This window comes from Choloepus didactylus, chromosome 2 (assembly GCF_015220235.1).
Source record: "Choloepus didactylus isolate mChoDid1 chromosome 2, mChoDid1.pri, whole genome shotgun sequence".
Lineage (NCBI taxonomy): Eukaryota > Metazoa > Chordata > Mammalia > Pilosa > Megalonychidae > Choloepus > Choloepus didactylus.
In genome coordinates this window covers 154,234,307-154,248,225 of record NC_051308.1, presented here as the reverse complement: position 1 = coordinate 154,248,225, position 13,919 = coordinate 154,234,307, and the positions used below count along the sequence as shown (strand labels likewise).

Here is a 13,919-nt window from a genome sequence, read left to right as displayed (position 1 = left end):
TCACTTATTCTAGTAGCAGAAAACAAAATGTGAAAGCTTGTATCTTATGCTTAAGTTATTAGTAATTAATGTGTATTTCTAGTCTCCTTTGTTCCTTTTTCAAAGAATTTCCCTACTGGAATTTGTATAATGTTTGAAAATATCTTGTTCTCTAATCAGTCAAGTAATAACTACAAAATTTAGTTTAATTGTTGAATTGACTAGTGTTTTAGTTTCCTCATTGCTAAAGCAATGCCATGCAATTAATGGGTTGGCTTAAACAGTGGGAATTTATTGGCTCAGGATTTTGAGGTTAGAAGTCCAAAATCAAGGTATCATCAAGGTGATGCTTTCTCCCAGAAAACTGTGGCATTCTGGGGCTGGCTGTTAGTGATCCTTGGTCCTCGGCTTTTCTGTCACATGGGAGTCATAACAGCCTCTCCCGGCTTGTTGGTTCCATTGACTCCGGCTTCTGGATGTTCCCTGAGGCTGTCTCTGTGTCTTAATTTCATTCTGCTTATAAAGGACTCCAGTAATAGGATTAAGACCATCCTCATTCAGTTGGACCACACCTTAACTGAAGTAACCTTATCAAAACGCCCTACTTAGGATGGGTTCAAACCCACAGGAATGAGTTAAGATTAGGAACATATTTTTCTGGGGTACATAGCTCCAACTGCCTCAACTAGTCAAATTCACTTGATTTCATTTAAAAATAATGTTGTTGGAAAAGATCTTGGGCATTATCTAATTCAGCTTCCCACTCAATGTAATCATTTCTATGGTATCCCTGACAGATGATCCTACAACTATACTTGAATATTTCCTTTGCTTAAGTTGCTTTAATTCTTTTATTATCTGAAAGCATATGGAGATTACATTTAGGTGACTTCAGCTCATCTGAAATCCTGCAATGCTTTGTTCTTGGAAAATTTTTGTTTCCAATGTTTAAAAGTAAGTAATTTTAACATAATATTTAATTTACAGATTGCCCAAGGACTCCAGATACTCCGAATAGTGACCCTCGTTGTTCTACTAGCAATAATAGATTGATGGCCTTACAAAAACAATTGGATATAGAACTTAAAGTAAAACAAGGTGCAGAGAACATGATACAAATGTATTCAAATGGATCTTCGAAGGTAAGCACAGTGAATAAATGGAAGTGCATATTTTAAATTATTTTAGTAGTCTAGGTGAACCTGATTTATGAATGAGAAAATATATTGATGAAATAATACTTTTCCCACTTCTGTAGTGTGAACCCCAATACAAAGGAGCCATAAATTTTAATTCTTCACTTTTTTGCTTAAAAGGTAGCAAATCATATCCCAAAACTAGTATATTTTAATATGAAACATAATGTAATGTTTTATCATATGTGAAAAAGTTACATGAAACAGAGCCCTTATATTAACATACACCTGATATTTTATGGTCTCTCTATTAGTTTGGAAATATGCTATGGTATTTATGTATGTATGTATGTATTTTATTTTTACATTTTTTATGTTATTTATGTATATATTTATTTCTACATTTTTTATTGTGTAATATAAAATACATAACATTCTTTGATATTTATTTTTTATGGTATTTATTTTGAGCCATTCAAAAACATATTAATAAATGTGTTGCTGGATTTTTATTGCTCAAAGTTATTACATTAAAACTTAGTGTTTATAAAGCTGGATTAGGTATTTCTTATAGTATTACATAGAAATAATAAATTCTTATTCTTGATTAGATTAATTTGAAAATTAAGAATGCCCAATCTCATTTTATTCAGAGCTAATGAATTTTAACTGAAGTTTTAAGCTTTATCTACAGAGAGTCTGGATGAAATAACATAATTTAAAAGAGAATTGATTGCAGTTTGGAAGCTAGCTTCTTTACTTACCTATATGTTTATTTTACTTTACAACAATAGATAAATATTACTTTCTCAAACTCTAATTATTACCAACAGTCAGTATTTCAGGAATGTTTAAGCTCAGCGTCTTTCTTATCTGAGCTTCTAAAATGTTATTACAATGACTGCCACATGAAAATCCATCAGTAAATGGTAGTAATTATTATTTTGTTTTAATTTATAACATGTTTGTATGTATTTCAGTTCATTTACTGTTTAAAACAAGCCTGGCTCGGGGATAATGCCTACTTTATAGATCATCTCCCCCTTTGTGTTTCCTTTCCTCAGTTATACATATTACCATCAACGTAATCTCTTAATTTTGATAAAATCAAAATCTTCCTTGATTCCTTGATTCATGGAACTCTCTTCATACCCTGTATATCCTCATCTCCGCTTACTACTCAATCTCAATTCATTCAGTCACCATGGCCAGCCTTGATTCTGCTTCCTGATTATCTTTCATATCTGTAATACAAGGAGTATTGCAGTGGCCTTTACATTGGTTTCTCTTCTTCTAACTCTCTGACATGCAGCTTAAGGTTAGAGCAGGCATTTGGAGGCTGACAAATCTGTGCTTATAGTCCAGTCCTCAGTTTACCAGCTCTTTGTCCAATCTTTGATCCTCAGCTCTTGCATAGATATAATTAGGATGCTAGTATATACCTTGTAAGATTGTATGGTGTTAAGAGGATTAGAAATAGTCCATGTAAAGCAGCTAACACAGAGCCCAGTAAATATGGTAATACTTGCTGATATTAACTGTCATGAATTTTCTTTCTAGATATGCAAAATTGAATGTGATGCGCCTTAATAATGCTTTAACAGCTTTTTGTTACTGATAGTAGTTAATTTTCTGGACCTCAGATCTCTGTTAAGAGTCAGTTTAAAGTACACTCATTTTCCCCTCAAAAACGCACATAGATACATAAATATTTTACCTTACAAATTTTTTTTCTTAATACCAGGTTAAGAATATTAACTCTATTAAATATTCTACAAATTGTAATATGTAAGGATTTTTGCAGTCTGATCTGAGTGCTACTTTATATCTTTATTTTATTTTAATTCTCTGAAGCTATGAAACTGTTGACCACTCCTTCCTTCTTGATACTCCTTTCCCATTTTCCATCAAACCATGCTCTCCTGGTTTTATTCCTGTTTCTTTGATTATTTCTTCTTAGTGTCCTTCACTGGATCCATTTCTTTTACCAACATCTTAAATGTTAAAGTTCTCCAGAACTCTATCCTCGGCCCTCTTCTAACATTCTATACTACCTTCATGAAAGATTTCTTCAGCAAGTTTGAAAAGGAAATTGACTTCATCCTGCCGGTGTCTCCCTGCTGTTATCCTCTAAAAGACCAGAAATCTAGTAGCCTTTTTTGATTCTTCCCACATCAAATTCTCCAATTCTATATAATAAATATCACAGTTTTTTAATACACCTTATTATAATCAATGGCTTTAGAAAAACTAATTTTAAAAGCAGCTTTTTAAGAAAAAAGGAAATACTACTTTAATGATCAGTTGATATATTTTGAGGGTTATAAATACAGTGTTGTTTATATTTGGATAAATTCCACAATTTTCCTTTTCCTTAAATAGCTACAAATAGCTGAAAATTAAATAGCCTTTTTTCAAAGTCAGCCATAAAATTTTGTTAGTATCTTTGCCATGGTCTTTTTTTTTTTAATTCAATTTTATTGTGATATATTCACATACCATACAGTCATCCAAAGTGTACAATCATTTGTTCATAGTACCATTATATAGTTGTGCATTCGTCACCACAATTAATTTTTGAATATTTTCATTACTGAAAAAAAAAAAAAGAATAAGAACAAAAATTAAAGTAAAAAAAACACCCAAAGTATCCCATCCCACTCCATCCCTCCCTATTATTCATTTACTTTTTATCCCCATTTTTCTACTCATCTGTCCATACACTGGCTAAAGGGAGTGTGAGCCACAAATTTTTCACAATCACACAGTCACACAGTATAAGTTATATAGTTATATAATTGTCTTCAAGAATCAAGGCTACTGGGTTGCTGTTCAACAGTTTCAGGTACTTCCTTCTAGGTATTCTAATACACTAACAACTAAAAAGGGATATCTATATAATGCATAAGAAAAACTTCAGAATGTCCCCTCAACTCCATTTAAAATCTTTTAGCCACTGAAACTTTATTTTGTTTTCCCCTTTTGGTCAAGAAGGCTTTCTCAATCCCACAATGCCAGGTCCAGATTCATCCCTGCAAGTCATGTCCCACGTTGCCAGGGAGGTTTACACCCTTGGGAGTCATGTCCCACATAGGGGAGAGGGTAGTGAGTTTATCTGCAAAGTTGGCTTGGAGAGAAAGGCCACATCTGAGCAACAAAAGAGTTTCTCTGGGGTGGGGGTGGTAGGGTGGGATTCTTATGCACCATGGTCTTTTAAACGTAGTTCGTTCACATCATCTCCTGACTTTGAAAGTGTTATGATATTTCCGAGAGATTTGGCAGTATTTAGTGCTTTTAATAAAATTAAAAGTCTACTGATTTTAATGAAAAGACAGGATATTTTTGAGGTGACTCTAACATCAGTAATGCTTGGACTAGATCTTTCTTTGGGTTTGGGGGATCTGGTATGAGCATGTAACTCCCAATTGAAAATCAGGTTTATGGGGAGCACTTGTTACCAGTTGCAATGTGCCTTTTTTCTTAGATATGATGGAGCAGAATAAATGTTGGAAACTACTGACCCAGATTATCCAGAAGGTTCCTTTCAACCTAAGGTTCTGTACTTTTGATAATTTCCAAAAATTCTTAGAAAGGTGTGTCTTACTATAAAACCTTTCTTGTGTCAACTCATTTATTTTAAAGATTCTTGCCTCTGTAAATCAGTTTCTTCTATATTTTAATAGATATGTCTTAAATAATGTCAAAATAAAAGTTATTAGGTATTTCTTTTGTTTCAGATGAGGAAGAATTTGAAATTGGGGCAGGGAGGAGCAGGGATCTTGGCTTAGAGCCCTGCACACCACCTGCCCACCCCAAATTAAATTTGGGAAGATGCTGAAAGGAGAGAAACATGTATAGGTTCTAAAAAAGGTTTTTTAAAAGTTAGATTATATGCCATTTTTCAAAAGGACATTTTTGCTGTTTTTACGGAAATATATTTATTGGTATTTGATATTTTATTTATAAGCTATGGTATTTGATAGGATATTGTTTCATAAGTTTTGAACATTTATTTTGAGGTGATAGTAAGTAATTATTTCCTGTGCTATTATTTCTAGTATTGCTCTTTAGTATTTGGGATTTTTCATTCTTATCAAATATTATTTTGGACCTCTTTTATTTTTTATAAAGCAAATACTGTATTTTGGAACTGTGAATGCAGGACATTATACTGAGCTTTTAAAAATTAAGTTAATTCAGGATCTGCCTGGTGGAGTAAGGCTTTTTAATCTTGAGTTGATGGGCTAGTCTGAAGTTCTTATAACTTCATGAATCCCTTGAAGTTATAGGAAAATTGAGTGTATATGTTGAATAGATGGATGAGTGAGAGGACCATAGATTTCACCATGCTCTCAAAGTGGCCTGTAACCCATAAGATTAAGAACTGTTCTAAATTGAACAGAAATACGGATATAGGAGTAAAACAAGCAACTTAACTATCACCACAGCTCCAAAATAATACAGGCTATTGGCATCCTGGTAAAATAGAGTACATGGTATGTACTCAACATATAGTATCATGCTTTCAAGGGAGAGGCTATCTAAAAAGGAAGTATCACATGTAAAGAATTACAGTATATGAAAGTGGTATGTTCAAACTACTTTGGAAGCACAGTGGAGAAAAATCACTTAATTGCCAAAAGAAATCATTTAAATCGTAGTATAAGATTTGAAGAATGATTTGGAGTTTAAGAAGGAATTACTTTCTATGGATTATGGTGTGGATAAACCCAGTACATACAAGGTAGGGAGCTGTGGAATAGCTGGAATAGCTTGGCTTGTTCTAAGAAATGAAAGCAGTTTGGTGTAGCTATAGCAGAAGTTTTCAACCTACTTCTTATTCAACAAATCCGATGTTAAGTAGAATGCACATCCAGTAGAACAGTTGTCAGTTGTATCAGTCATTTTCAATAGAAGGTCACACCCTCATGGGGAAACAAATCTGAGTCTTCAGAAGGGCACATATAGTTTAAGAAAAGTCCTCCAGGTAATTCCAGCAGCACTTTTTCCCCTTTCCCTCCAGAGAGCTTTAAGTGAGTATGGTGGAGTGAGAAGTGTAACAGAGTCGAAACATAAACTTGATTACAAAGTACTGTGTATAAAATTAGGCAGTTGGGATCCTATATTATAAGATGTAGGGAGCTACTGAAAGATTTTTAGCCAAGGAATTACCATGATCACAGATTTAAAGTTTAGAAAGTTCATACCCATATTTCTCAGATTTTAAAAATAAATTGAAATTTGTTAATTAAAAATAAAAAGCTATTGGAAAATTACTTGTTTTGCCAGAATTCCCGTAGCTCCATTCATTTGGAGTTATATTTATCATAAAGTTATATTTGTTTTACTTTTAGTATTTCCTTATCTTCAATTTAGAGTAATGGTTTTTAATCTTTTTGGGATTACAGACCACTTTGAGATTATGGTGACACCTACTGCATACTCAATCATCCATCTTTTCCTATAAATTCAAGGGGTTTATAAACCTCTTAAACTAATATGTCAACCCCATATTAAAAGCTTTACATCATTAGTGGACAGTTGTGCCTCTAAGTAGCAACAATTGATTTTCAGAATAATCTCTGAGGACTTGATATGACATGTTGAAGAAATGTCTGTCATTCATATATTCGGGTGACAAACCAAGCCACTTAATGAAAATCCAGATTCCTTCCAGCCTTTTGCACCTTTTTTTTTTTTTCATGCTCCCAAGTCTTTTCATACTTTTTCCTCATTTGGAAATACCTTCTCATTCATCCAGTCTCCCAAACCCTTCTTACCCACCATCCATTTTTCAATCTTGGCATATTCCAGTCTTATCTATATTCAAGACCTGTGAAACCTTTCTGAATTCTCTAGGCTAAAATTGATCCCATTCTCCTTTGAAGTTTTCTTTGGTTATTTTTTTTTCTGATGCATATGATAATCTGTTTTTCCTCCTCTGTCAAACTATAAGCTTCAGAAAGTAGCATCCTAATCAATAAAATCTTTGTTTTTTCCTTGGGTCTGACAATGTTTAACATACAGACAGTAAGCCATAAATAGTTGATAGATTGGCTTATTCATTTCTGAAAGGTGTGTCTGTGTGGGTGTGTGTGTGAGAGAGAGAGAGAGAATATGTGATGTAGTTGTTTTGTCATAACATCCCACTATGAGTTGCAAAACAAAAATAGTTATTTTTTATTTAAAAATTATAAAATTTATAAAGTTATTTTCAAACTTTATAATACAAAAATGCTGGCCGTTTCAAATACAATTAGCATGTAGAGTGCTAATTACAAAATTTAATTCTTTGACTAGTCTGTTGGATTGAGCCATATGAAATTGCTGTGTTTTTTAGAAAAATTAGTCAAATATTAGCAATTTCAAAAGGCTCCCAAATCTTCCCAAAGTCTATCAGCGTAAAAGCCAATATTTTTCCCATATGTAAGCCAGTCCAGAACTTTGACATCTACCTTATCTCTTGCCTGGTACATATTAGGTACTCAATAAAAATTCATTGAATAACTAAAAACATGAAACTGACAATAAAAATCCATTGAATGCTGGAAAGCATAAAACTGACAATGTAGTAACTGTAAGTTGCCTGTGATGGATAATATCCAAAGTCAATTTAAAGAGTCTTCATCATACTTTGACATCTGTACAGATCCTTCAAAAATTTGTGTGTAGGAAAAATTCACTTACCTATAGAACTGCTGTTGCTTACATGTTGAAATGAAATAGTTAAGAAAGGCATATTATCAACAAAATAAATGACAGAACTGCAGTCTTTTCACATAGTGATAAAATAATACAAAGAGTAGTATGGTTGGAAAGCATAGTATTATATTTATATAAACAGTTTGCTTCAGACTTTTGTATTAGAGCTTCATCGAAATAAGATACCTGATCATTATTTTCATTTCTCTAAGAGTGAACATTTGAATGCTAACCATGTTCTAAGCAATTTATCTAATGTTTAAAAAAAACCCTATATTCTAGAGAGCATTATCCACATTTTACACATAAAGCTAATGGTTGCAGAGGATAGATAACTTGCCCAAGTTTACATAACAATAAGCTCAGGTTTTATCTAATTGGAAAATATATTTGTCTCATCAAATCATGGTCATAAGAATACTAAACTTTTCTCTTACTCTGTTCTGCTCTCAAAGAAATAGGAAAGTTATTTCAAGTTTTCTGTTTGTCTGATGTTCCTAATACTGGATAGGTGGAGAGATCAAAGTAAGAGAAAAGTATCTTAAGTTTTAATTTTGAAGGTGCGTAAGTGTAGTATTGACATAAGTATATATAATATGTCATAGACAAAAATCTAATTTGAGCTAGTATCTTATTTCATAAGACATAATTAGCAAATATGTTATTTATATGGGTGTAATTTATTGTGTAAATTGATAACTAAGAGACTTAGTGAACCATTTGAGCCTGACTCCTTGGTATGAAATCTAAATACTTTATTAAAGAACAAAATCTGGTTAGAAGATCTTTCTTAAATGATTGACGTTTGAAACAGGAAAAAAATGGGAGAAAAACTTGTAAATTTACTAATTGTTTTGTTCCTCCACTGTATATTAACCTAACTTTGGTATTTAACAGATTTCAGGAAACTTTCTTTTTCCCTTATATAATAGCAATGTTACCCTTCCTTCTTATAAATATCTTCATCTTCCTCTTTATTCAGTGTCATGTAGTATATTTGTGTATTTGATTTATTGAAGTGATTGTCTCTTAAGTTCTAGTCTTGAGTCCCTGAGAGGATGTAGGTTGATTGTATGCTATTTTATTTTCAAATTAGTACTATCTTAGTAATAGCGATAGAGTGCTTAAATGATATGTAAAGATTGGCTTTTCTTGTATATATGCTCGTTAACTTGATGCTTAGGTTTTATCTATCATTTCTTCTTTAGATAGAAACCTACCAAATGTTGGCAACTCATATAACAAAACAGTAAATGGCATTAACTTTGACATTTTTCTATATGAAATTTGTTTTTTATTCCTGTATTAAATAAATTATCACAAATTTAAAGGCTTAAAATAACTCATTTATTACTTTACCGTTTCATAGTTACGAAGTCTAAAGTGGGTCTCACTGGGCTAAAATCAAGGTGTCGGCAAGGCTGCATTCCCTTCTGGAGGATCTAAGGAAGAACTTGCTTTCTTGCTTTTTATAGCTTCTAGAGCCTGCCCACATTCCTTTGTTTTATGGGTCTCTTCTATCTTCAAAGGCAGCAACAGCAAGTCCAGTACTTCTCATATTGCATCACTCTAACCTCCTCTTCTGCCTCCCTCTTCTACATGTAAGGACCCTTATGATTATATTGGGACCACTCAGATAGATCAGATAATCTATTTCAAAGTCAGCTGATTAGCAACCTTAATTCTATCTGCTACTTTATTTCCCCTTTGCCATAACATATTCACAAGTTCCTGGGATTAGGATGTAGATACCTTTGGGGATGTGGGCATTATTCTGCTTGCCTGAATTCCTAAATGGTCAGTTTTTGTGACCTTCTGTCAGTCAAATTCAGCATTACTAGAACTAATCTGAGTTACAATAGTACCATCATTTTGCTTAATTCAGAACTCTTCTTGAAGCCTTTATTTTAGACAGCGTTGAGATGACATGCTTATTCAGTGTAACTTCTTCCCTAGCTTACTGAAGTGTTTTTAAGGAGTCATTTTAAATATAAGAAATATTACAAAATTATTATAGCTTTACAAATAATTCATTTTTTGATGATCAGTACATTACTAAATTTGTACAAGTAGAAATATAATAAATAATTCATTTTAGAAGAGTATCAAAATATAATTTACAATATCATAGATTAATAGCTCTCCAAAATTCAATCTCAAAAAAGTTTTTAAGTATATGCTATAATTTTTTATAAAAAAGAGAAAACTTCTCTTTTTCCAAAACAAGAATATTAATTTATCTGTTTATAGTCAATGCTATTGCATGGGACAAAAAGTTCAAAATATAAAATGTTTACTTAAAACTATCTTTAGGAAATTTTTAAAATTTCTCTTTTTTGTTACTGCTTTAAAAGTATCCATACAACTTAATGTCTCCGGTGAAATAAAAATGTCGCATTCAACTTTACATCTCCAAGCAGATAATAATCATGAGTCATTTCTTAGAACTGGGTTTTCAGGTTGAGGACTCATTTTTGACATTCAGGTTTCTAGGGAACATTCAAAATCTCTTTATCAACAGTGTTTACAATTGCCATTTCCTACTTCCCTTATCAGAATTTAATGGGACACAAATACCACCTATGTTATTTATATTTTTGATTTGCCAACAAATGTGAAATTCCTTGAAAATTTAACGGTAATGTAATGAGGGAGAAAGTGATTATCTAAATTTCTTAGGCTTATTATTTAGGCATGCATCACCAATGCTTCTGAGTATGAGAGTTCTTGATCATGATAAAGGAAAATTCTTTATATTTCCTATAAAACAAAGACAAGTGTGGATTTGGGTATTCACTGTTTCAAAAGCATATTAAGATTCAGTTCTTTTCTCTCAAATTTTCTTAGCTTATGGAGATGCTTTGCACATTTATTGCCTTGAAGTTTGATGGCTCTTTTTTATAAATGCTATCCACAAGGTTGTCTTGGTTTACCAGACTCCTAATACATATAATACGAATGGGTTGGCTTAAATAAAAGGAATTTGTTTTCTTGTGGTTTAGAAAGCTAGAAGGCTTGCTTTCTCCCTGTAACATTCTGGTGTTGGCTGCTGGCAGTCCTTGGAGTTCCTTGGCTTTCCTGTCACACAGCAATGTCCTCTCCTTTCTTTGCTTCTGTGAACTTATGGGTTCTCTTCATAAGGGCCCAGTACTCCAGATTTTGGCCCATCCTGCTTCAGTTGGTCACTCATTAACTAAAAATAACATCTTCAAAAGGTCCTACTCACAGTGGGTTCACACTCACAGACTAAGGACATTTCTAAGTTGGGGTACATACTTAGTCTATGACAAAGGTTATAAATATATTCAATGTTCATTTGACTCTGTTTTTCACTTGTGGCTATTATTTGATCATCTTTAGAAGCTACGAAAGTATTTTATTTGTCCATTTAACTTCTTACATTTTCAAACTTCTTTTTAATAGGATCGGAAACTCCATGGTACAGCTCAACAGCTGCTGCAGGACAGCAAGACAAAAATAGAAGTCATAAGGATGCAGATCCTTCAGGCAGTCCAAACCAATGAATTGGCTTTTGATAATGGTGATGGAATAGAGATAAATTGTCATTCTTCTTATTAATGTCAATGTCAGTGGTACCAGTTATGGACATATGGTTCTAATGATTCTTATGTAGGAAAGAGGCAGTGGTTCAAAATTAAGAGGGAATTTTACACTCTTCACGTTCAACACATGCCTTCAAATATTTGGCTTTCATGTTTCAAGAAGATAATGATCTAGAATATATCTCTTCACTTTAATAAATTAAATACTTCTTATCAGTGCTCTTTTTTTAAAAGTCTATTTCCTGTTTAGAATATGACTTTGTTTTGCACCCCTTCCCTTTTTTTTAATTTTAGGGGAATTCTTTACAGCTAGTTGCTAAAAGTAGGTAGTAGCTATTACAGTATCATGATGTTATGATATAAGGTTATCTATGATTCTAAAATTATTTTTTCAGATTTGTAATTTAGCTCTATGATGACTAAAATGGAAGGCTCTGCATTTCAACATTGTATCTGTTAAATATAACTTTAGTGTTTATTCCTTTAGAGGACTAACTTTTCTTATAATTTCTTATAATAATTCATTTTTTTCATTATTTTTAAACATTACTTATTAAAAAGTCAAATAAATGGTTCAATTGAGGTTTTGTGTTTTTCCTCTAGCAAAACCTGTGATAAGTCCTCTTGAACTTCGGATGGAAGAATTAAGGCATCATTTTAGGATAGAGTTTGCAGTAGCAGAAGGTGCAAAGAATGTGATGAAATTACTTGGCTCGGGAAAAGTAACAGACAGAAAAGCACTTTCAGAAGTAATTTTAAATAAAAATTTTTAACTTGCTTAATAAATATATTATTCAAAAAATGGTTATTTAGATAGCAACAATTGTCTTTTTTCCTGCTCAAGGCTCAAGCAAGATTTAATGAATCAAGTCAGAAGTTGGACCTTTTAAAGTATTCATTAGAGCAAAGATTAAATGAACTTCCCAAGAATCATCCCAAAAGCAGTATTATTATTGAGGAACTTTCCCTCGTTGCCTCACCAACACTAAGTCCACGTCAGAGTATGATATCTACACAAAACCAATATAGTACATTGTCCAAACCAGCAGCATTAACAGGTATGTAGTACATATTATGTGATTTTTTTGTGTGTGTGCATTTTTGTACCCATCTATCCCTGGTTCAATAAGTGAAAAAAACTATGCGTGGACTTTTAAAAAATTTGTGGTAAAATGCATATAACATAAATATTTGCCATTTTAATGATATTAAAGTAGTCATTCACAATGTTGTAGAATCATCACCATTGTCTAGTTCCATAATGTTTTCATTACCCTAAAAATAAATCCTATTGTCATTAAGTAGTCACTCTCCCCTCCCATAGCTCCTGGCAACCACTAGGCTGTCATCTTTCTCTATGGATTTTCCTATTCTAGATATTTCCTATGAATATAATCATAAAATATGTAGTTTTCTGTATCTGGCTTCTTTCACTTAGCATAATGTTTTCAAGGTTCATCCATGTTGTATCATGTATCAGTACTTCATTCCTTTTTATGGCTGAATAGTACTCTATTTAATGGCTATATACCACATTTTGCTTCTCCAAATATATGAATGGGCATTTTTGGGTTGTTTTCACCTTTTGACTATTATGAATAATCCTGCTACAAACATTTGTGTTCAATTTTTTTTTTTTTTTTTTTTTTTTTTTTGAGCACCTGTTTTCAATTCTTTGGGGAGAATTGTTGGGTCATAATGGCAATTTTATGTTTAGCTTTTTGAGGAACTGCCACACTGTTTTCCATAGCAGTTGTTTGCAATCTATTTCTGTCTTTGGATCTAAAGTGAGTCTTTTGTAGATAGCATATAGTTGGATCATGTTTTATTTATCCATTCTTCTAGTCTCTCTCTTTGAATTGAAAAGTTTAACCCATTTACATTTAATCTTCTTCTGATACCTTCTTCTGTGTTTTATTGGCTTTTTTTTCTTTTTTTAGTATACTATTTTGGTCCCCTCCTTTCCTTTTTTGTATATTTTTAGTTATTTTGTTGGTGGCCCCATGGTAATTATAATTAACATCTTAAATTTATAACAATCTAGTTTGAATTGATACCAACTTAGCTTCAATTGCTTCCCAAATATCTGCTCCTAAACAGCTCTGCCCCTCTTTATATTGTTGACATATTACATGTTTATACATTGTGTGCCTATTGACATAGATTTATCTTTATTGTATTATGCATTTGTCTCTTAAATCATATAGGAAGAAAAAGAAGATTTACAAACCAAAAATATATTACTGGCTTTTATATTTTCCTAGTTAGTTAATTTTACTTTTGTTCTGTATTTCTTCATATAGCTTCAAGTTACTGTCTTGTGTCTTTTCATTTCAACCTAAGGCCTTCCTATAGCATTTATCATAGGGCAGCTTATTAGTAATGGACTTGCTCAGTTTTTGGCTCCATTTCTCTTTCATTTTTGAAGATAATTTTGCCAGATATAGAATTATTGGTTGAAGGTATTTTTCTTTCAATACTTTAAAAATGTTAGCCCACTCCCTTCTGCTCAACATGATTTCTAATGATAAATTGGCTG

The 13,919-nt window shown here is 32.3% G+C and overlaps 1 protein-coding gene across 9 annotated transcripts in view; it reads left to right on the top strand.

Annotated features, from left to right (window-relative positions):
* Positions 1 to 13,919, top strand: part of PKN2 (protein kinase N2) — a 194,599-nt gene that overhangs the window by 118,285 nt on the left and 62,395 nt on the right. For all 9 annotated transcript variants that reach the window (XR_005215312.1, XM_037826711.1, XM_037826714.1 and 6 more), the window contains 4 exons: positions 967 to 1,121; positions 11,241 to 11,358; positions 11,984 to 12,129; positions 12,225 to 12,438. Coding sequence is in view for 8 of the 9 variants with exons in the window: in XM_037826711.1 (XP_037682639.1) it covers positions 967 to 1,121; positions 11,241 to 11,358; positions 11,984 to 12,129; positions 12,225 to 12,438 (633 nt within the window). In the remaining variant the exon portion in view is untranslated. The remainder of the gene's footprint in view (positions 1 to 966; positions 1,122 to 11,240; positions 11,359 to 11,983; positions 12,130 to 12,224; positions 12,439 to 13,919) is intronic.